At 37.2% G+C, this 24,592-nt stretch overlaps 1 protein-coding gene across 20 annotated transcripts in view; it reads right to left on the bottom strand.

Moving 5' to 3' along the window:
* Positions 1-24,592, bottom strand: part of cacna1g (calcium channel, voltage-dependent, T type, alpha 1G subunit) — a 235,239-nt gene that overhangs the window by 47,646 nt on the left and 163,001 nt on the right. For 18 of the 20 annotated variants that reach the window (XM_077550124.1, XM_077550123.1, XM_077550122.1 and 15 more), the window contains 8 exons: positions 18,216-18,309; positions 16,975-17,156; positions 15,498-15,830; positions 14,954-15,133; positions 13,485-13,585; positions 9,867-9,990; positions 5,064-5,132; positions 2,703-2,887 (listed from right to left, as the gene is read on the bottom strand). In XM_077550124.1, coding sequence (XP_077406250.1) covers positions 2,703-2,887; positions 5,064-5,132; positions 9,867-9,990; positions 13,485-13,585; positions 14,954-15,133; positions 15,498-15,830; positions 16,975-17,156; positions 18,216-18,309 — 1,268 coding nt within the window. The remainder of the gene's footprint in view (positions 1-2,702; positions 2,888-5,063; positions 5,133-9,866; positions 9,991-13,484; positions 13,586-14,953; positions 15,134-15,497; positions 15,831-16,974; positions 17,157-18,215; positions 18,310-24,592) is intronic. The other 2 variants (XM_077550109.1, XM_077550121.1) reach the window with 1 other exon arrangement.

Genomic DNA, 24,592 nt, shown 5'->3' with positions numbered 1-24,592 from the left:
CCCCAAGGGTTCAATAAGTCAGTCTCAGGGTTTTGACGGATGTCAAGACGCACACCTGACCCCTACGATTCGTGATGGCATGCCCTGCTTGGCCATCATTGGCTGCAGGTGTTTATGCTACATTGCTTGGCCTGTCTGTGCTGCATTGAATTTTTGGTGGCTCAGTAGTAGCACATTTTTATAAAATTGGTTTAGTTGTTATGTGTACTTTGATTTAAAAACACAGACGGATTTACATTTTAGAGTATTTGATCAATAGTATATACCTTCACACATTATTTAAACTTCCCCCATAGCAAAAGTCTCAACTTTCATTTGCAGCCTTTGTGCACATAAATGACTGCTGATTGATCGTAAATCGCATCAGTATATCAGCATTTCCTGCCAGTGTGAGCTTTTCCTGCACTGTGGTGCTTGAGGGGAAAATACAGACAATCTCATATTTAATTCAAACGCCCGACAAGCGAAAGTCAGTCACAATCGAACAGCAGAGACAACAAGCTGATATTCCAACTAGCACAATGTTGTTTGACTTGTTGAAGGATAACAAAGCTGCACTTGGGTAATGTAGTGGTACCTTCACTTAAGAGTGCCCCAACTTACAATTTATTTTTTTTTTTGGCATGATGAGCCACACTCGCCGATGCACTTCCAGCCATTTATTCAGCGTGACAAGCAGTCAAACACACACTATAAAATGAAAATGGTCACAAGGAGTACAGAGCAGACCTTAGCGTGTGGAAAATGACCAACCAATGATCCTTCATCTATTCCTTCTTCCTTCCTTTAGTCTTTCCTCTGGTCTCTTGAGGTGTCCCTAATCTGTTGGAATTTAGATGTTTCTGGGGCTGGTGGAAAATTTTGATTTTGTAACTCTGTGGATGGTAGGTGGTGTCTGGTTGGTGCTGGATTTTACTTTGTTTCATCTTTCTTTCCTTTGATCCTTCCACTGGTCTCCTGACAACTTCCCGACTCTAGTGGGACTCTGAAGTATCCGGTTAAGGTGAAAGGTTTGGGATTTTTAACAGGTTTCAGGTGAATTAAAGAGCACAAACTCTCACACACACACACACGCATACACACGCACACACAAAGAGAGAGAGAGCGATGATGATGACATGTTGACTCAGGAAGGCTGCCGAATGAATAATACTGAGCTCTCCAAAAAAAAAAAAAGAGAAAAAAAAGAGGAAAATGACCAACCAGAGCTACTGACCTTATTCACTAAGCCAGGACCTTCTAAACGCCACATATCAACAAACAAATTCATGACATTACTGTGTGTAACTTTCAACTTCATAAAACCTGCTTATTTATTTACATTCTCTTTCATTTACTGGCAAGAATCTTCAACTAACCAGTTGCAATTGTTCAGTGCAAAGTTATGACATTTTACATCTTGATCAAGAATGTCCCGTATGAAAATAAGAAGCTTGCGTATCAATATCATTATAACTTTTCTCCCATTTCAGATTCATTGTTGATAAATACAGTACCGCATACTGCTGTCTAGCAACTCATCTGCCACTTAGATTGAGCACAGTGTGAATCCACTAAACTCAGCTATTTCCTCTTCATTCATTTTCAGTCCTCTTCTTTTTGTCACTCCTAGTCTCTCCCTCTTTCTTTCTGCCCGCCCTCACACAGTCTGCCTAATCCTATTTTACATGCTGCCATTTTGCCTTTTCCCTTAAAATGACAGATCGGCTTTTACTGAGAGCTGGTTGCCCTTTGCTCCCCACAATTTCCCCAAAATTAAATGTTGCACAGTTTTCTCTTGTAAAAGCTACTTTCTAATCTGACTCTAAGACCTTACGAACCTGACAGTAATACAGCCAGTTTTACTGCCCTCTGGGGATTAAATAAAGCAGGGCACATGCCTTGGAGAGAATTTTGTAGCAGTTAAATGAGGTGCTCTTTTCAAAGTGGCCGAGTGCACAGTTGCAGCGGCTCTAATTTCAAAATGCTTATTGTTTCGTTTCAGGCCCATTAACATTCTAATTTTATGTGATCATGAAAGTAATATGGGACATTTCATATGGATGTTGGTAAAACACATTTAGGAAAATTGTGTATCAAACCTTATATGCAGACGGCAGAGCCATTAGGCATTTAGTTTGTTGGTCTGGGAGATTTTTGACTGTGAGCCTGTGACCTTCAAACTACGAGACAATTCTGAGCTATGACTCATGTTAACTGAAGAAAACACTATTAAAAACTGTCCCTATTAACTCTGCTTATATTTTGCATCATATTGTGGTTAATTGCTTTTTGGACTGCCTCCAAATTGAGCAATTATAATGTCACAGCTGCCCCAAATTAGCTACATAAGTATGTATGCATTCTTTAATGGGAAATAGATTTCTAATGATAAAACATAATTATGATTGGTAAATATTTTTTCTAAAATTAACTGAAAACAAATGAAGACATAGTAAAGTCCTATTATGATTTTTTTGATTATGCTTAAGTAAATTCATAGTTATAAATAATGGTTGCTGTTACAGTATGCGTGACTTCATGAATGTGCGTCCACATTAATAATAGTGCAAATAGGCTATACATTGAACCTGACTGACCTGATTCCATAATTTATCACCAATTCCAATAATGTTTGTGATATATACTGTAATGTAAAGTATAAAAAACAATGTTGGGGTGTCTGGCTTCTTTGTTGGATTTATAACTTTAATGTCACTCACCGTAGAGGCCTTAGAGTACGCAGTAGCCTCAGTACCCTGAGCATTCCCAGAATCTTGGTACCCGAGTTGGAAAAAAAAGAGACCAGGATGTCGATAACCGATATCATCACTAACATCCCGTCCAGAATGTTCCAACTGCTCCTCAGATAGACCTTGTCACCGAAGCACCAACCCAAAGCCACAATCTGGACACAAACAGGGCAAAGAGACATTATACACAAAGCAAATTACAGTATGTCAATCATAAGGAAACAGACAAACATACTGTAGGCTATATCCACTGTAATCAGCGCAATATATTTATAAATTCAGCAGCTATCCATCCTTTTTCTTTCGCGCTTGTCCTCAGTAAGGTCAAGAGTAAGCTAGCTTGCTAACTAGCTAGCTAGATAGCTTGTTAGTAAGCTAGCAAGCTAGGTACCCTGATAGATTTCTGTGTAATCATTTTTGACAGAGCTCTAGCCTGCTAAGAGACACTGATTGTTTCTTGTCAAAGCTTGTCTATTTACAAAGAGTAGATTATAAATATCCAAACCCGGGTACTCCGGTTTCCTCCCACATTCCAAAGACATGCATGGCAGGTTAATTGAACACTCCAAATTCTCCATAGGTGTGATTGTGAGTATGGTTGTTCGTCTCTGTGTGCCCTGCGATTGGCTGGCAACCAGTTCAGGGTGTACCCCGCCTACTGCCCGAAGCCAGCTGGGATAGGCTCCAGCACCCCCGCGACCCTAGTGAGGAAAAGCGGTCAAGAAAATGGATGGATGGATACTCGTAGACTATTATAATTATCTTTTTTTTTTAATGGAACTGTTTACTTGGGATCTGATGAGAAACAAAAGCTTCAATAGGGACCTGCATGCTCATCAGTTATTCTGGCCATTATACAATTTACTTTCCTGGAAATAATTATACTGTTGGTCTGACTTTCGCCCCTTAAACCTAAACCAGGCCAGACTATTTATATACCATCTATTCTATTGGGAGAAGAGAAAATACAAGAAGAAACACTGAAGCCAAAGTCTAATGATGCTCATCAATGCATAGCGTATACGTATTGTAGTATATGAATAATGTATTTGAATATCCATCAAAGAGGTTCTTTCTGTCCTTCTACTTAAAGTTGAGGACTACTTTATGGAAATTATGACTGGTAAAGAAGCTATATCACACAACCATTGACCTCAACACCCATCTTATTTCACCCATGTGCTTTGATTGGAATACAATTTAAAAAAAAAACAACTCAAATTTAGGCCGCCCTACTTATAATTAGATTATTGTATGTGGTTTAATACAGAGGTCAGATAGTGGGCACACTGTTTGTCAGCCAACTTGAGCATCTAAAATACCTACAAATGAATAAATCAAAATAAAAAATACATAGTGGAAACATGAATCTCAAGTCTATGTTGTGGTAAGAGCCTACTGTCTGGAACAACATAGTGTGTTTTGCCACTACACATTAAGGAATCACTTGACAAGTAGAACTGTGTGTACTTGTATATGTGTGTGTGAGTGAGTGCACAGGCCTAATATTTGTGTGCCAAGTAATCACACAGAGGCCAAAAATAGAGACACAGGCAATGAATGACTGAGACACATGAACTCCAGCAAACTGAGCCATTTGAATCCTGGCAAGGCAGTTCAATGTGATGAAACAGCTCCGAATGGGTGTGTGCATATTGTGAAGTGTAATGTTTGACGGTGACCCTGCTTCTCATTGGCTTTCTCCCATTTCTGCACCGCAATAGCCTTCTCTACCCTATCTTTCTGGATGTTTTGTGGGCTTATCACTATTGGGCAGCTAAAAATTCTATGAAAGTTTGAGTAATTTAAGCCTGGTTTCTACATTTAATGCATTTAAATCATTGATTAAATATAAGGACATCACATGTTGTTTTCCGGGCTGTCGAAATCTTGGCCAGTCAACAATATTGCAAAAGTCAGTGATGTATGGAAAACAACGCCATAGCTGTCACAAACTATTGCTGATGAGTGAGGAAAGAAAAGGTTGCGGTAGATTACATTAAAGTAAGTAAGATTAGTTAACATTATCTAGCTAGTACAAGTTTTAGCTAGATAGCTAGCTAGGTTAGTCAGACAGACAGACAGACACAGAGAGAGAGAGAGAGAGAGAGAGAGAGAGAGAGAGAGAGAGAGAGAGAGAGAGAGAGAGAGAGAGAGAGAGACAGACAGACAGACAGACAGACAGACAGATAGATAGATAGATAGATAGATAGATAGATAGATAGATAGATAGATAGATAGATAGATAGATAGATAGATAGATAGATAGATAGATAGATAGATAGATAGATAGATAGATAGATAGATAGATAGATAGATAGATAGATTTACCTTTATGGTCATCTCAGTCACAAAGATTGCTGTGAAGATGTAGTTGGATAATGTTAGGAAGATCCGTTCCTGTGGGGGAAAAATATTCTTTATGTATGGTTTTAAATTGGTAGCCACATACAAATGGGGAAACACTTCATTAAAAAAAAACATCTCAAAAGCTTACAAATTATGGCCGGAAGGAAAGAACAAACTTTCACCCCTTTACACTAATCGTAACTCTCCAAGCAAAATGTGGAATTTTGTTATATTTATGTTTACAATACAGTGCTCCCAAGACTGCCTCTAGCCTGGGGGCAAGCATGCCTAAATGATGGCGGAAGGGATGGGAAGGGATGGGAGACTTTACTGCGCTTTAAAAGCACTAACTGAAGAAAACAAGCAAGCACGAATAAGATTCTTCAAGAGCTGCTTATTTAACCTAATTCTTTTCTATCTGGGAAGACTGCGTGACCCTAGCCGACATCTCTGAGTCTCAATGTTTGCAAGTATGTGTAGGTGGTCGCCTTTCCCACGACCTCCTTCGACCATTGCAGATGCTCGGAGGAAGGCGACGTCACACTCACTGACACAGACCGCGGCAGTCCTGCTTTCAGACTATGGGAATGTTAGGCATGACATCACTGGGAATACTTGCTCGCAAAGATGATTCGTTCATTCCTGGCTTGACAGCAGCTATTCAGCCTAATGCTGCTAGCTGTAAGAATGGGGAAATTGTGTATTTATTTGTGTGTATCCTTTTGTACATGAAATCATAAACCAAATAAACCCTAGACAATGAAAAATAATTTGGAAATACTTAACTACAGAAAACAAATGTGAATGTATGTACATATAGTAAATGTAGTGCTTTTGACCCAAGTGCTTTAGAATTATATTATTGGCGCAATGAAGAGTTTTCTTTTCTTATTTTTATGCACAGTTTCAGGTGTCTTGACTCTGTCAAGTGTTTGTCTTCCAAGGGGCTCTTTGAGCCATACTTTGTCTGGTCCCTCACCTAGACCCATTTCCCATGGTTGACCCTAGCAGGGGCATAAAACCCCAGACAGATTTAGCGCCTGGGATCAGGGGACACGAACCCCTCCACCACGCTAAGGCTCTGGAAGGAAAGGGGTACGCTAACATACAAGGAATTTGTTTCCGCCTGTTGAATTCACTCCGTTACTACACAGCAACAAACTATCATGATGAAGTGCTCATTTTAGCTTGACCTGGTTTTGAAAGCTATGATTTATATTCAGTATTACGACGCCCCATAACTCACTTCCAGAAGGTAATCTGCTGGAAATGCTCCACTCAGGTAAGATTTAAAATACCTTGGAATCTGGAACAACTTCAGTGCTGTTTTGCTGATCCCAATTATATAAATAACCTCAATTAATAAGAATGCCTACACTCCTAAACAAGGAAGCTCGTGTTGAACACTAACTCTCATTCTTAAATCTATTTAGAGTATGGTAACCAAGGTTTTGAAAACGTAGTGATCATGTTGTATATCATCAGAGCTCTTGCTCAATTGGATGTCATGTATCATAATAAGTTTCATCCTCAACTATTGCTTCCTCTGAGCTGGATGTAGACCACATAAATACAACATACAGCAACAAGTCACAGAGCAATAATCTAACTATCCGGCTTTCGTCACACTAAAGCATTTTATCCCCACGAGATTAATGACGACTACATTTAACAAGTGAATCTAGATCTGGGGTGTTCAATACGTCGATCGTTATCAACCAGTCGATAGTAGCTCGCATGACATTGCATAACATAAAAAAAAAAAAGAACTTGGGGCAAAACAAGACCATATTTTATGTGGTTGGCATCAGGGCTGATATAAATCTACAAGGAATCAGTGCATAAGCAGACGAGTCATACATTATACATATTTGGTTTCACACAGCCAAACCATAATAGAAGAAATTGATTCCCAATTGGCATCATTAATTTATAAAAACCCACGCAAAAAAGAGCTCTCGCCATTCCCACCAAGGCAAATGAGATTTTTACAGACATAGTAATGACTCCAATTTGATTTGCCTTTGGATGCTTGCTGCATCCTCCATGTCATCACATTTCTTTAACGGCCTCAGCAGTGATCTGACAAAATACATCCGAAAGTAGCGCTCTTTAATGCGAACGTGTCAGCATCACTTGGACTGTGGACATTGTGTATTTGCAGACGAATCATTTGCATACGCAAATGCCTTTGCTCTGATGTGCCCCAGTGGCCTTATGGGGGCAGCCTCCATGTGTTAAACATCCCCTTTCCTGGACATTAGCCACGTACGGCAGCACAAAGATAATTGAATCAGTTAAGACGGCACCGTCTCCTCTGCGGTTCAGAAACAAAATGAGCAGAAACAGTGTGTGATCTGCTGAGACCAAACCACAATCAAAGCTATCTGCGCAACACCTCGCTCAGTAGGGTGAACAATAATAATCACAGAGATAATTATTGTGTTTATGTGCAAAATGGCTAGTCTGCGTTCTGCAGCTATTGCTGGAAAATGAAAAAGGGTTTATATGTGAAGCATTTTTGTGAATGTGTGTCCTGCAGGAAGGTGATGGCGCATCAGATAAGGAGGGGAAACGAAATACACATATATAGGGCCTATTTCATACGGGACCGACTCCCTGTTTGCAAAGTATGGAGGTAAATATGGTGCAAAACTAACTTGTGAAAAAAATTTGTACCTGTAGAAAAAAGTCTAAATTTGTATTTGTAAAAGTCGTGATTTGTACCTGTAAAAAAATGTGTACCTGTAAAAAAAAAAATGTGAACGACAGTGGGTTGAGCCTAGTGGCGACTCCTTTGACTACAAGTTGTCATTTCTACAGGTACAAATCACAACTTTTACAGATACAAATTTACACTTTTTGTACAGGTACAATTTTTTTTTGTACAGGTACAAATCATGACTTTTACAGATACAATTGTTTTTTTTTTTCCAGGTACACATTTTTTTTACAGATACAATTTTTTTTTTTTTACAGGTACACGTTTTTTTCACAGGTACAAATCACGACTTTTACAGATACAAATTTAGACTTTTTTCTACAGGTACAATTTTTTTTTACAAGTTAGTTTTGCACAATATTTATCTCCATAAAAATGTTCCACATCATTTCTGCTTTGGTAATTCACTTGAATGTGAATTTACAGGCACTACAGTTGGTTGTACAGTTACAGGAGATTATGTTGAAAATGTTCAATATGTTTACCAGAATTCTTAAGTGTTTAAATGCAGACTGTACCCTACTTAAGAAGTGACTTTCCAGATGGCTTTCTGTAGGTCATTATTTTGCCGGAAGGTAAGCTCAACCAGGGCCTCACCACACCCTTAAACCTAGCACCCTATAATGTAAAACATTCTTGAAAATGTAATGACGCGAAAAAAAAAAGAAGCCCTTAACTTGATCAAAAATGTAATAAAAGAACGTAATAATTTAACCAATAATGATAATAATAAAAAAAAAATCCTGTTATTGTAATAACATTTTTTTCTGGTAATGTAACACCTTATTACATTATTGGGGATTTTCAGTGTTTGCCCCCTCAAAACTCTTTAAGTAGAATTTGACAAGATAATGTAATATGTTAATTTTAATGGGGAAGTCAACCCCCCCTCCCCCTTTTTTTATATATATATATCTAATTAAAACAAGTGGTTAAGAAAATGGATGGATGTTCTATGCAGCCCCACTAGTCTAAATATGGCATTCTGATTAATATTGCGTTAGTGGAATATTAGTTAAGCATCAAAATCCAGCATTTTTTTTCAATTTAAGTTGTCGGCCGTTTTGCCACTTGCTGTCGACTGAAGATGACATCAATGTTGGTCAGGTCTCAGGTAGCAACCAATCACAGCTTAGCTTCAGAAAACAGGTGAGCTGTGATTGGTCGTTGCTTGAGCCCTGAGCAACTGTGATGTCATCTTCAGTCAACAGCAAGTGGCAAAATGGCCGCTCCCTGAGATGGACAAAAACGTCTGGATTTTGTTGCATAGCTCATATTCCACAAATGTAATATTAATCAGAATGTCACGCATAGACTAATAAGGTCACATATTATTGTCAATAAATGTTTAAGGTTGGCTTCCACTTTAAGTCCAAAGTTCTATGTTGTCGTTTTTGTTGTTGTATAGCTCAGTCAAATATCACTTTTATGAAGGCCTGTTCGTTACTAGAGTGTTAACACCAGGCATTGGAATTGCTGGTTATCTATTAATTATGTGACAATGTAATTGCTTTTTGGTGGTCTCAAAATCCATGAAAACTAACTCTTTTTTTTTTGAGATACTGTATGTGCATCCTTGTCAAAATATATGTATTTTATTGGTCTCCAACTCAACTTCCCAAAACTCACTCAGAAATATCCCTTGGAAAGTTAGAAAAAAATATATATATATCACCCAACACCAGTTCGATTGATCCACACAAAATTGGGTGGACATTTCTGTCATAACATGATGCATGAAAAAGTAAGGCAAAGTCTGATTGATTAGAATAAAGGTATACAACCATAACTTTTTTTGTTGCTTTTTTTTTTGCCAACGCTGTCTAATAAGTCACCATGAAAAGAGGTGAGAGTGGACCCATCATTTAATTATGCAAGATCTGAAGGGGTAATGTGTCACTTCTAAATGTACACAAATCTGGGATTTGGGTATCAAATGAAATCATTTTGCTGGAAATTCTGGATCTGGATTAAACTTTCCCCTAAAGAATACTTGTTTGTCTTTCCTTCAGTATAAATCATTTTCATGCTGACAGTTTCACGCAGTCATTGCTCAGACTCACGGCACTGGTGGGGTCGATGCGAGGCCGCTCCATCGCGATAGTAATGCAGTTGAGGAAGATGATAATCAACACCACATGGTCGAACATCTTGTGGTTGATGATCTTTTTGCACGTCAAACGAAACCTGTGGAAGGGCAACGTAGTCCATGAGTAAAGAGAGTTTTAAAGTATGTTTACATAAACACACTGAACAATATTCAAGATACTTTACACCAACTTTGGAATGAACTATTTGAGGAAAGAGTCATTAATTATACCGGACTTCCATTAAGCCCACATTAAAAGGAACTGCAGTTGAGTTCCAAACAATAAGAAAAAAGAGATTTATATTATAACACTGTGAGGGATTAAACGACAACAAATCAGCTTTGATTACTGCTGTAAGTGCGCATTGACGTACAAAACTGTGAAGTTTAGATTTGGACTTACAGTTTTATTTGGCAATCGAGACACAATTGTGTCAAGTCACTAAGCCTGCGTGAATATCTGTGTCATCTGACTGATCATTATTCATGCCGCATACAAACATGCTAGTCTAATTTCCCTTTGATAGAGACACATAGTTGCTGTCGTATTTAACAATCGTTAATAATGTTTTATTTGCAGTTAAAAACGATCTGGGATGCTTGAATTTATGTTAAAAGGGAAGTTAATGCAAGAATAGCCAGATCATAAAATTATGTTTACAACTACTGCAATGTCGTTGTTACACTTATGTATGTAATTTTGTTTGGTTAAATACACAACGTGTAATTCTTTTTGCTTAATGGTTGGTTTTAAAGTAAACCAACTGGGAGAGGCAAAAAAGAGCTTGACGGCTCTTTTTTTTTTGAAGCAGAAGAATTGTACACTAAATACTCTATGGTAGAAGTTTGCTGCAACCATCTAGAGCTTGTAACTTAAATTTGTTTTACTTTAGTTTATTTTATTTTTAGGGCTTATTCAAACCCAAAAACGTCTAAATATGTATTTTAATACTTTGTCCTTCACTACCAAAAACATATTTATGTTTTTATGTTGTTGTTTTTTTATGCTAGAGCATACAGAAGGCTTTGATGCAGCTTCTGATGTGAAGAGGTTGCTTAAAGCAATGGTAGTTATTACCCCCCCAAAAAACGGCCAGCAGGAGGCAACAGAGTATAAGAGATCAGCCAGGGCCATGTTGCAACAAGCTCTTTTTCCCAATGTTTTCAACTAATGATAATTTTTTTTTTTATATATTGTAATGCTAATTGCTGCCAAACGGAAACAGATAGGACCTACAAATACAGGTTAATTTTTGTCCTGATGAAAGAAGAGACTCTAATCTTTCTTTTCGTAGGTTACATGTTTTTATAGAAATAGAATACACTATTCTGTGGACAGTCAAAATCCACTAAAACAGCAGTGAGTGAAGGGGGTTGCGTCAGTGAAAATAGCCGGGAGTGAATGAGTTAAGTCAGGTGACTCGTGAGTGGAGGCACATTTACTTTGGTGAATGTAGTTTTGGCCGGGAGGGATTGATGTTAATCATACCAATCAGTAAACTACTCAGAGAAAAAATAATGCCACAAGCAGGACCCAAATCATGTAAACGTTGGCTTAAGTCTTCTCAAAATAAACCTGCGAGAGCATTATTTTGTTGTCTTTATGTGCAAATCAGAGAAACTCAGCATAATCCCTTTTTGTGTTTTAAATAATTACTTTCAGTGTAATAGACTCAAAATAGGTAATGCCTTTTGATGCTGTACATTAAGTTAAATCCCCTGTTTACTGTAATTGCCAATTGACCAAAATCAAATAAATGACTTCATCCAGTTCAGTTGAGCTCACGTAATCTTATTATGCACTATATAGGACATCATAGCATAGCAGTGTTCATGGACCACTACGCTTTTACAATCTAATCACGCAGCAAACACCTCCAACTCCAAGGACTGCATGAGTTTATTTATTTTTTGTTGTAAAGGGCACCACTCCTTGCATTGCTAAAATCTTGCCCTGCAACTACTCCAATGCAGCAGTGATATCAACAAGCACAAAGCAAGCTGAAGTGATCTCAGTTGCATGAAGAAAGCTTGTTGCACTTCAATATTTTGCCATACTGTAATATCATGATTTTTATTTTTTATTTTTTATTTTTATTTTTTCTGGAGAGCTCAGTATTGTTCATTCGGCAATTTTACCGATTTGACATGTCATCATCATTGCTCTCTCTTTTTTTTTTAAATTTATTTTTATGTAATATCATGATTTGATTGTAAGCACATCTACAGCACTACACCGAAAATGGCTCACTCATCAAATCAATTTTTTTTTTATTTACATAGCACTTTTCATACATAAAAATTTGGGATTTTTGATACTACTTTTTTTTCTGGCGACGATACTAAACTCTTGAGTAGTTCCCACTATTACATAAAATTCCCCCAAAAAATGTCAGATAATTTTAAAGAAAGACCTATAGATTTTCAATATAATATATTTCCTAAACAAAAAAAACATAGAAACTAATGGCAATTATCTATTCCTCAATTTCCTCAATAATTTCTAAATGTCTAGTTCCTGATCGTAAAACGGCCACAAGAGTGTACCGTCGCGAGTACCGATACCTTAAAATAAGGCTGGTGTCGGCACCGATACCGATACCTGGTATCAGTTCTCGCCTATCCCTAATAAAAATAAATAAAAAACTCAAAGTGCTGTGCAATTAAAGCATCTATAGCACAACATAAAAAGAGGAAACACTGGCGCTAAAATCTAAAAGACAACAAAAAGCTAACGGAAAAAGACAACTCGACAAAAGTAGGAAAAAACTAAAAGACAGCAAGATTAATCAATTAAAAACGCAAAAGAGATCACTTAAAAGCCTAACTAAGAAGGTGTGTCTTGAGCCTTCCCTTAAAAATATAAAGTCGGTGTGGACCTGATGTCCTCTGACAGGCTATTCCGTATGCGGCAATAACAATTTGAAAATGTACGTTTGTTTGTTTTTCGGTTAGCTCATCTTTATTTTATCACAACAACTCGACAGTATTTAGTGCAAATAACATAATAGATGTTTTGAAGCTGTTTGTACAAAATATAATTGCTTGAAATGAGAATGTTGTGATGCTGTGTTTGCTCTTGGGGCCACTGCGTTACTTGTTGCAACCTTCATCCTCAGTGCCCCCGAAACACGCTGCGGCTCGAGACGGATTAAAGCCCCAGGAGGGGAGGAGGCGTGAAGAAAGAGGATGCAGTGGAGGGAGGGAACGGGGCCAATGGATTCTGCACGTGACTGAGATAACACGCAGCACTTTGAAAGAGAAACTCCCTTTGCTCCTGCTTACTCACCCCTGACACGGCAGAAACGGACGGATAAAAGATGCTTCTGAAGTAAGAATTTGGAACGGAATATAAAATGATTTTGGAAGCGCTGTGCACTCTTTGAAATCAAAAGCATACAATGTCAGTCAGATGCAATGTGAAATCCCCTTCTTGTCACGCGGAGGGCTGAGTTATCAGCTTTTCCCTGCATTTTTAAGCAGTTGACACTTGTTTTGCTTTCGAAAACAGTAAACATTCAGAAAGAAGTCCACTTGCAACTCAAAGATGTAAAGTTTCAACTACTTTAGAGTAGTAAAATATGAGGTCTACCTTGACTCTGGAGAGAAGAGGTAGAGTGACCAGGTGTCTCTTTGTTGACACCACTCAGGTTGTTTCCTTTCCAGCCAGCGAAACAATCTGGCAAGACGACCCTGCGGGTACACACAGTGTCTTTATTATTCATGTAATTCCAAGTATTAAGAAAGCTAGTTGGTATATGGAATTATAAAGAAGTCTACAGCATTTGATGCAGCACATTATTCTGATCCTACAACCGAGCCTTACTTGGAAAGCCTGTATTGGGGGAATTCCAGTCGCAACGCAGCAGACACGACCACGTCAAAATTTAGCAGCAATACATTTTAGAATAATGCATATATATTTGCTGAACTGGGGTCAAGTTGTATTTTACAATTTTAAATATGTGCAGAATTTCACAAGTTACTTCATGTTAAAGATTAGATATAAAAGAAAAATACACTGAGCTGTCACCACCGTCTTACAAATGCAATTATACCATCTAGTGGCAGATAATGACACAAATCAACATCAAACACGTTTTTCACAGTACAGTACATCTTTTTAATTTTAACTTAATTTTACGAATTATTAAGAAATTATTGTATCAATGACTAAAAGATGCAGCCATATTTCTATTAGATTAACATTTTTTCCACTTTTATGTTAACAAGAGTATGAAAACTTTTACTTTTTACATTTGAACAGATATAAAATTTGTGATTAATCATGAGTTAAATGTTGAAGTCATGTGATTAATTGCGATTAAAATTTTTAATCGGCTGACACCCTATATAATTATATATAGGTGCTGTCAAGCAATTATATTTTTTAAGCTAATTAATCGCACAGTGTTCTCGCAATTAATTGCCATTAATCACATTTTCACTACTATTTTTTATTAAGCTTGTAACAGACATTTGCTTGAGTAAAATCTTGGAATTAATGTAAAATCAAATTGAAAGTATATTTAGATTCAATTTAATGTTCCAGTAGCTTTCTTTAACCTTTGATTACAATTGTTCTCCTGTAAAAATGATGTACAAAGAATGTACTAAATGGCCAAAACAGACTCAGCTTTACAGGCATTTTACTTTCTTCTCATGGAAACAATTACAATTTCCCGCTTACAGGTTTAGTTCTGTTCAGCATTGGCTTGAGAGGTCCCGTGGAGGTAACTTGAGCAGGGTTTTTTGCTCTGAGATGATACGCCAAATGAATTTGGTCCTGCAAATTACTTTAGAGTTCTCCAAGAAGCATCAAGCAAGTAAATCAGAAAGTAAAACTACCTATGGTCTATGTTTATTCATCTTCCTGCCAGTGACTCCTCCAAGTTTGGCAGCACACTGAGTTAACTGAGTTAATTTTTTAAAGTTCCAAAGTTAACACTCTAATTTTGACAACCCTATTTATAAATAATCTAGCACTACTGTATTCATAAATGACTCTGCTTTAAAATAGGAGAAAAATTTTTTTCATTTCATTTTTTTTTTAACACAAACCAGATTGGTGTCTTCCTCAACATTTTCCTCTTCAGTGTTCTCCTCCAATGAGACATGTGCGGGGTCCAAGAGTGAGGGCGTGCCCTTCCCATTGCAGTCGCTATGCTCTGCAGGCCGGAAAGCACCCGGTAAAGGGGGTCTAGAACTGTGCATACTAGCTGAGCGATACAGGTATGGAACCTACATGAGCAGAAACAGACCAGGATAAGAAATTGTGTGTATGTATTAGAAAAACTTCTTTTTTTTTCATTTTTTTATTTTCTTTTTCTTTTTTTTCTGGAGAGCTCAGTATTGTTCATTCGGTAATTTTACCGATTTGACATGTCATCATCATTGCTCTCTTTTTTTTCTTTCTTTCTTTATTTTTTTGTATTAGAAAAACTTATATTTTGAAGAACTCAAACTGTTGTTTATTTTGAATTTAATTTAATGAATACATCATTCACAGCAATTACTATAGCATTTTTCTATAGTTTTACATTTTCTTGTGGGGTGCAGAATCCAATTCCAGGAGGCTGTGATATTTTGAAAAGGAAGTGTGTACCTGCAGTAGAGCATCAGGGGGCAAATCCATGGAGCTCTCCGTTGATTCCATCCTCCGGTGACACGGCTCTCTCTGTGACTGGGACATGGAGTCCGTCCTGGCCAAGGAGGCGTCATCCTCTTCGATCAATCCGCCTCCTCCCTCTTCTCCGGCCTCACCTTCTTCAGAGCTCGAGCCACCCTCTTCTGATAAAAGCGACTGTCGCTCCCCAGATTGCCGCTTCTGGCGTTTGAGGGACGGGGCGCGACCCAGGCTGTTCCAGCTAGATCGGCGGCTGTTGCGGCCGCTACCCGTGCTCCAAGGGGCATAAGGGGAAGCGCTTCGGGCACTGGACTTTTGATTTAAAAACAAAAAAAAAGAGGCTTAGAAACCTGAGATGAAAACCTAAGCGATGAAATAAAGGTGTGCCTGGATTGGCGAGATTCAGGGTTTGACTGACGCTTAAGAGCTGATATGGAGATCCTTGCTTGTTCTACAAACTTCTCATTAATTACTTAGTCAATTAATCTCTCAATCATTATCTTATTAAAGTGAAAAGAAACTGTGTGAATCGTGGTTCTCCAGCTGGGTTGACTAATATATAACCATCAATCAAAATGACACATTAAAATTAATGGAGTTCCTGTCATGAGTACATTTACACATTCACTATATGGACTTTTGGAACACATTGCCTTTACACTAACTATTAAAGAACCTTGTAATGTAACTGTGCTTCATTTTAAAGTAATCAGTAAAGTAACCAAGTTACTTTTCACAGGTGTTAAAAATGCACTTCCAATTCAGTGCCAAAACCGGGTGACATTTTTGTGTTAAGCAGGGTTGCCGGTATCTGGTGAATGTAACTATTAAAGTCACTTGTAATGTAAATAAAACTAGTAACCAGTACGGGAAATCAGTTACTTTTTAAAGCAATTAAACAACAATAGAACTTATTTTATTTTAATTTACTCTTCATAGCAAATAATTGCTTAAGTAACTATGTTGCTTTTTAAAGCAGTTAATCAGTAATCTAACTTAGTTACTTTTTAAATCAAGTAATCAGTAAAATAACTAAGTTACTTTTTCACAGGTGTTAAAAAACGCACTTCCAATTAAGTGTAAAAATTGGGTGTTACTTTTATGTTAAGCAGGCTTGCCGGTATCTGCTGAATGTAGCTATTGAAGTAACTTGTAATCAAACTTAATTATTTTTTAAAAGCAAGTAATCAGTACAGTAAGTAAATAAAAATTTAAAGCAAGTAATTAGTGATCTAAATTAGTTACTTTTTAAATTAAGAAACTTTTAAAGTAACTTGTAATTTTACTTAGTTACTTTTTAATTCAAGTAATGAGCAAAGTAACTAAATAATTTCTTCAAGGTAATTGTGGCAACACTGCTAGCATCACACAGGCGGAATTAAGGAGACCCTGATTGATTAATTTATTGAGAGTACAATAGTATGTGAAATGGTTGTGTTGATAAAGACACACTAACCGGTGACTTGTCGTAGGAGGGTGGGTCTATGGAGACATTGCTGCCTCGGCGGGACTCGTAGCCCTGGATAGGGTCACCCGTAATGGGTAACTTAGGTACAGGCATTGGAGTGGCTGCTGTGTGAGTAATCAGTGGAGGAGTCAGGCTGGTCTTCAGATCCACATGACCATTGACAGGTACTACTAGTAAAAGAGAGAGGGATAAGTGGAATGAAGGAGATGTATTAAAAATAAAGAGTGTAAAATGACAGTGTTAATTTGAAAAAGGCGTGATGATGGGTCTCGCTTGGGTATACCATCAGTTACGTAACCCGGTTCATTTGAAAAGTGAAGGCTCATTCTGTTATTGAGCCACATTGATATTTCAGTCCTGCTTAAGGGACGTGTGGGAGATGATATTATGTTTAGCAACCTCACAAATACATAACATGCAATGCAACTTTAATGATGCAAATTCCTCTATCTACAGATGATATCCGACTCTTAAAATATGTGAATTTGGCTCTTTCCACGAGGTTAGCTGTTTTTTCCCAACCATCTGAAAGTCTACTGGGGGTAGTTGATATGGTGCAGTTCGGAGTTGTACTCCATCGAGGGGTGTTCTCGCCGGGCTTTACCAACTGCAAGAGCAGTAATTAGAGGGAATCGGGACTAGCGTCTGAGAAATTATGGATGAGACTTCTGTACTGGTTTGATGTTGTGCAAGGGGAACACCGCCGCATGTGCTCCCACTAACTTTGACTGATAACAGCAGACCAAAGCAGGTGCAGCCAATGTTTCTTGCAGGATAGTCTTTGTCTGAATATACATTTGACCTGATATTCTGCTGCAACAAAAACATTAATATTTTTTGTCTATCAGACACTTCATTGCAGTGGTCTAACAAATAATAGCAAGGAAAAATAGTAGTGATGGACAAACGAAGCTTCATGAAGCACTTGCGATATTTTTTTTACTCCCATAAATGGCACTCTAGGTTTAAAGATACAGTGGCAATTTACATTTAAACCAAGATCACAATCAAGAGAAGTAGAAAATAACGCAAGTGCTTCATGAAGCTTCATGTAGCTTAATTTTTCCCATCACTAGAAAATAGCCGCAGTTAAATGTACAGCTGATCAGCTTTTGTCGTCGTGTGTGTGTGTATGTCTGGTATTGACCACTATACTAGCAGCAATTTTATTTATTTATATCATCACTGACACGAGCAGCCAAGTCATGCATAATATTGGCTTAGCTCACCTGCAGAGGCTGATAAATCCCTCTTACTGCCGTTAACGTCCTCCATACTGCGTGCACAGGAATCAATCTCTGAGCCTGATTTAGAAGCATCACCCTTTGATACACAAATACACACAAGCACAATTTAGAGGAAAATTAAATGTGGAACAATTTGTTTCAGTTGAGGTTGATCTGAAAGTGGTAGTCAGACGTTGCCTCTCAGTGCTGATCCATGCTGAGCTTTGTTTCAGTTTTAGTATTGCATAAGTGACAGGTCAGATGCGGCCTTAGGATCAGTCATTGGAGGCAACGCAACTCTGCGAACAGGCAGGTGAAGGTGCCACCTCCGTGGTCCCAGAGTTCACCAGACAAAGAGGAAAGAGCACGTTCGTTGATAAACAACACTGCGTATGCATGCAAAAATAGTCATGTTGGTTTACTGAAAAGCACGGAAACACAACAACAGTAGCATGCAAAGGGGCGATCCCTTACTATTTAAACCTTCCATTTGTTCAATTTTCTCACTGCTGACAAAAAGTGTTGATAGGCCACAAAACATATATCCGAAAATTAGGACCCCATTTGGACTTTTATCTGCCATTTTATCCAAATCATTCACAAGCTCATTGGATTCTCTGGAAACTAATTACCACGTTTAAAAAAAAAATAAATACAATACAACTATTTATTTTTCTTTTTTAAATACTATGCAACTTGTAGTGTTCAAACCTTATGACCTATTCACCACACCTCTCAAATGACTTTATTTATCTTTCTTGTGTGTGAGTACTGCAGCCACATTTTCTTTAGTGGGAAATTGAACCACTCATTTACATGTTCTCACATACATTACGCGGATTTTCTGATTTCCTTAAACTGGTGGAGTGAGACATTAGGTGTGGATTTTGCTAATGGACCTGGGGCCTAATCAAGTAAAGAGGTCCTTGGCGCCTTCTGTGCTTGCAATTTTGCTCAAATTTCTGCATCAAGTTATCATAGCTTTCAGGAGGGGAGAACAGAGCAGTGGTGGCCAGTCAGGAGCTTGGATTTACATTTAAAAAGTTATTCTTGAAGTAACTAAAAGCAACAAGGATTAGTTTTTTTTTTTACACACACACACAAAAGAAATGCTTTCAACCCACAACCCAATAGATGAATGGATTTTCATATGAAAATTGAGTTTAGGAGACTGTTCATGTGGCCCCATCATTTTGATGGAAATAAGCCACATCACAATTAACTCTGTACATTTTGGCCAGTTCATGGGTTTTCTACGAAAGCATACAGAATTCACTTGGCAATTGTTTTTTTTATTTTTTTATCTATTATTTCGAAGTGTATTTTTAGCTTTGTTTTTTTTAATTTTTTTTTCTATTTTTCCAGAATTTTTTGTTTTTGTTTTTGAGAATAAATAAATTTTGTTTCTTCTTTTCTTTCTGTTTTTCGGAATACGTATATATTTTTTCAGTTTTTCAAAAAAAAATTCCACTTGTTTTTCGTAATAGTATTTATTTATATATAGGGATGTTCGATGCCGATATAGATACTCATTTCTTGAGTAGTCACCGATACCAATATCAAATACCGATACCACTATTACATAAAAATTTACAGAAAGACCTATAATAGTAATTATTTAAAAAATAATAATTGAAATGAATGGCAATTTTGTATTTCTCAAATTTAATAATAATAATAATAATAATAATAATGATAATAATACCGGTAATAATACATTTAATTTATCAGCTCCTTTCAAGACACCCACAGACACTTTACAGGGCAGAATAAGCTAAACTAAGTTTAAGAAGAAATTTCAAATTTCTAGTTCCGGATTGTGAAACGGCAGATACTGGTATCGGCCACCGTCACGAATACCAGTAACTTAAAATAAGACTGGTATCGGCACCGATACGATACCTTGTATCGGTACTCGCCCATTCCTATTTATAAATCCCAAAAACAAATACCGGGGTAATTAAAAAAAATACATTTAATACATTAAAGGAAAAATAAATCCCATGTGAAAACTTGGAACTACATTTAACTAAAATTGTGGTAACAAACATAATTTTAGTGATTTTAGAGGCAATACTATGTTAAAATATTTGGTGTCGTTATTAATAGCAGTCACCTACCTAAACCTTATATAGGTTGTAATTAGAGTGCCAAGCAAATGCAATCCATTTGACTTGATGCTGTAACACACCACTACAATTAGTTAGCATTATTGAATGCATGTCAAATCAGAAATCTAAATTTAGGCTTTACATCTACTATCGCCGTACGGTGGCTGACTGGTTAGCACGTCCGCCTCCCAGTGCAGAGGACGTGAGATTGAGTCCGGGCTTCGGCCTTCCTGGGTGGGGTTTGCATGTCCTCCCCGTGCTTGCGTGGGTTTCCTCCGGGTACTCCGGTTTCCTCCCACATTCCAAAGACATGCATGACAGGTTGATTGGACACTCCAAATTGTCCATAGGTGTGATTGCGAGTATGGTTGTTCATCTCTGTGTGCCCTGCGATTGGCTGGCAACCAGTTCAGGGTGTACCCCGCCTACTGTCCAAAGCCAGCTGGGATAGGCTCCAGCAACCCCCCCTTGTGAGGACAAGCGGTTAAGAAAATTGATGGATCTACTATCGCTTGTCACTATTAGCCATTTTTATTCTACGGTCACTCGATTTTACTACGCTAAGATGCCTGCATATCTTTGCAGACAGAAAAACAATGCATTTCTTCCATTTGGGTTCTCTTTGAGAAGATTTTATGACTCGTGAACGGCGCAATCAGAGCTCCATTCGGGGTGAATAAAGTTGATTTACTACTCAGGGATTATCAGTGTAGGGCACATGCGTCCCAGTTGAATAAGCAAGCAGAAAGTTGGACATGATGTTGGTTTAGTGTATTGGTAGGAGGCCGGGAAAGTGTGTGTGTGTTCTTGAGGGAAATCCTTGGTGATGAAATAGCATGGATGTTTAAACTGTTTGTTTATCTGCCAATTCGGGCATGGTGGCTGGAGCAGGAGATAAGCCAGACCAGACCTGCTGGAGATAGCCAAACATTAATAGACACCAGCAGCTCACAGGAGGATCTCAATTACCTGGCATCAAAACGGGCCTACATGGCAGATGGATGTTGATAGAAGGAAGTGCAGTAATTGTTTGTGTGTTTTCCATAATAGGGTTCTACTAAAAGGGATGTTGAAAGTTTGCAGCCGACCGTGGAAAAAGTAGAACTCTTAGGAGAACTTATAACAGTGTTTTGAAAACTATTTTTATTTTTATGTTACTTCCCTAATTAATTCATATACAAATGCATACAAAGGATGAATTGTAAGTTTTTCAATGAGCCATCAGTTCGGGTGTGTCCAAAATTTTTCCTCCAAGTGCTGCTTACAAAAATATACAAGGATGTAAGGACCCCTTTAGAATTCTTTACTGTGGATTCATTAAGAATGGTAAAACAAATCTTCCAAGCAATTTCATATTGTAGTTATTTCAATAAAAATAACTACACTAAACTTTATTTTAAGAAGTGATAAGAACATTTTGGGGTGATCAGCAGTCCTGTGTCCCACAAGGTAAGATCTCCAAAAGGAGAACCAAAACAAGAGAAATCTGTTACCACCTCCACTCCCCGTAAAACAAAACAAAAAAAAAGTTAGCCTTAGCACATTTTGTCATTACCTGTACTTATTTGTCAAGTAAGAATTATTATTAATTATTTATTTTATTATTATTATTTATTTTAGATTTGACATACATTAAAATAATTTTAGTATCATTGGACGTATCTCGAGGCTGTGCCGAGTTTTTCAGAATAATCAAAATACGGTCACCCTACATTAATTGGAACTTGACAAGGAGCATCAAGTAAAGGAAATTAGGAATTAGCTTTATTCACCAAAATGCTGTTACTATTTTAGTTCGAAATTAGTTGTCAGTCTCTTTGTGTCGTTTACACTCTTTGCAAATCGTTAGAAATAGCCCTCAAGTCTTGACATTCAAACATTTCACGTCACCCTTAAATAAATAAATTAATAAATTAAAAATAAATAAATATAGTGATGCATGCCATGCCAAATGTTATTTTTAGTATATTTTGTGGGCCGTTAAAAAACAGATGGTGGGCCACAAATGACCCCCAGGCCCTAGTTGGACGTCACTGTATAAATACAAATTTAAACACCTTACGCTCTTACATTAAACATTTTTTTCTTTCAACCGATTTTTTATTTTTACTGTGGTTTTTGCGAGCTATGCCATAACATGCAGCAATGTTACAATTTGTTTAATAGTATAGCACTAATGCACACAAAATTAATCTTTGTCAGTTTAATTCCGTAGTGCACTATTTTATATGAATGGGATTTAAAAAACAAACAAACGCAAAAACAAGCAAAAACTCTCAAAAGTAACATTCACCCACAGCAACAGTCGACATTCAGATGAGTGGACATGAAAGGATTACCACTATTTGCTTTTTAAAGATTTAACATTCAGCACTCTTGAAGAACCTAAGTTATGCAAACAGAGTTCATCTCGCCCTGCAGCCTTTATTAGCTTGCCTCCTCGAGACATACTGGATTTACATATCCAGCAGCGCTCGGGCCTCCCATTAAGCTGGCAGCCTCGCTCCTCTTCACTATGTCCTAACCTGCAGCCTGATACAATAAGAAGACTTAAGAGGGAGCTTGTTGGCATCCAGCTTTGTTGTAGTGTTCTCACCCTCCGGCTAGATAGAGAAGCAAGGTAAAGGGCTGGTGGAAGGGAAGCAATCAAACTGAGGGTTGTTGCTTTTAAAAGGTAGGAAAAAAAAAAAACATGTACACAGTAAAGTGATGCGAGTGTTTTGGTTTCTCCTAAACCAAATCAGAGCAACCATTCGCGACCCTGGTTAGCAGGATGGGCTGCATGCAGGAGGCAGTGGGGAAGAGTACTTTGAGGCGTGACATATCTTCAGGAAAGCGCACACAAATATTGGTGGTCCTCTGTTTTTGGGTGATAAACTGCATTTGTGAAAAAACAAAACAAAAACATATTGATTAGGTATAGGTGAGTACCGATACTAGGTATCGGTATCAGGCCGATACCCAGCCTTACTTCAATATACTGTATCGTCGACAGATGCCCATCAATTATAAACAAATGGGAAAAAGTATCAGGCCGATACCCAGCCTTACTTCTATATATCGTCAACAGATGCCCATCAATTATAAACAAATGGGAAAAAGATAATAGAAAATCACCATTAATTACATGCGATTTTAAGGAAAAAATGCTATATAAGGACAATAATGGTGATAAAACCACTAATAGCTACGCTTTTCAAAACTAGACAACATGTTTAGATATTCTATAGTTAAAGATTAGGAACCATTTTGGTCAGATTAGGCCTTCTTCCACAATTGGCAGACAAGTTTTACTTCCCCTTACGTCCCCTTTCATTTCTTTTACTTTACTTTAAATTTGAATATTGCTTTATGTTGTCTTTTTTTTCTTTTACAAATGAATGAAATAAAAGTAATAAGTAATAATAAAAAAATAGGGCTTGTGTACTCAATCTTTCAGGCACCCATTAAATAGTTCAACTTAGAATATACATTCTGCTGGTCGTTCCTGTTAGAATGATACAGCAAGCGTTAAAGATAAAAGGAATGGGTGAAGCGTCCGCCTAGAACTTTCCAATTGGTACCATGACCCGGATGAAATAGTTCACTACAAAAGTGAATATAACTACAAGAGAATGTAACTATTTGAATCAAACATAAATAAAATACTTGTACATTTCACTGCATTTAAAGGTTTTTGGGGCGATGACAAGTTGAATACGAGAATGGATTCATTTTAATCATGGCTTTAAAATAAATAAATAAATAATAATAATAGGAATATTTTTTAATTGTAAACCAAAACAAAAATGTTTATAATTAATAAAAAAAAAACATAACATTTTCAGTTTGAGAATAGCAAATACCAAAGAATAAGTAATATTTTTGTATTGTCATCTATATGATATTTGGTGTTTAATCCAACTTATTTTCTCCTGTTATTATTATTAGCATTGCCTTATTTTACCAGACAGACATATTCATTTTTTTTGCAGCGATGACTCATCAAAGCAGGCGACAACATTTCCATTTTCCTCTAACTTTGTTTATGCAGAAAATGAAGCGTATCTCTGCGTCTGGAGTTCTATGTTCCCAAAATAAATTCTCGATTGCATTGCACAAGAAGCCTTATAAAGCAAGTGCAAACTTCAGGTTACAAAACATATTTGCCAACATTAGACTTATTCGTAATTATAGTGTTTGAGAACATTATGTGATGACTACTAAATTTCTCATAATTTTTTATTTATTCCTGTTATTACCACATTTCTTTCCATTTTTTTTTTTTTT

This window comes from Vanacampus margaritifer, chromosome 18 (genome assembly GCF_051991255.1).
Source record: "Vanacampus margaritifer isolate UIUO_Vmar chromosome 18, RoL_Vmar_1.0, whole genome shotgun sequence".
Lineage (NCBI taxonomy): Eukaryota > Metazoa > Chordata > Actinopteri > Syngnathiformes > Syngnathidae > Vanacampus > Vanacampus margaritifer.
This window is presented reverse-complemented; position numbering and strand designations above follow the sequence as displayed.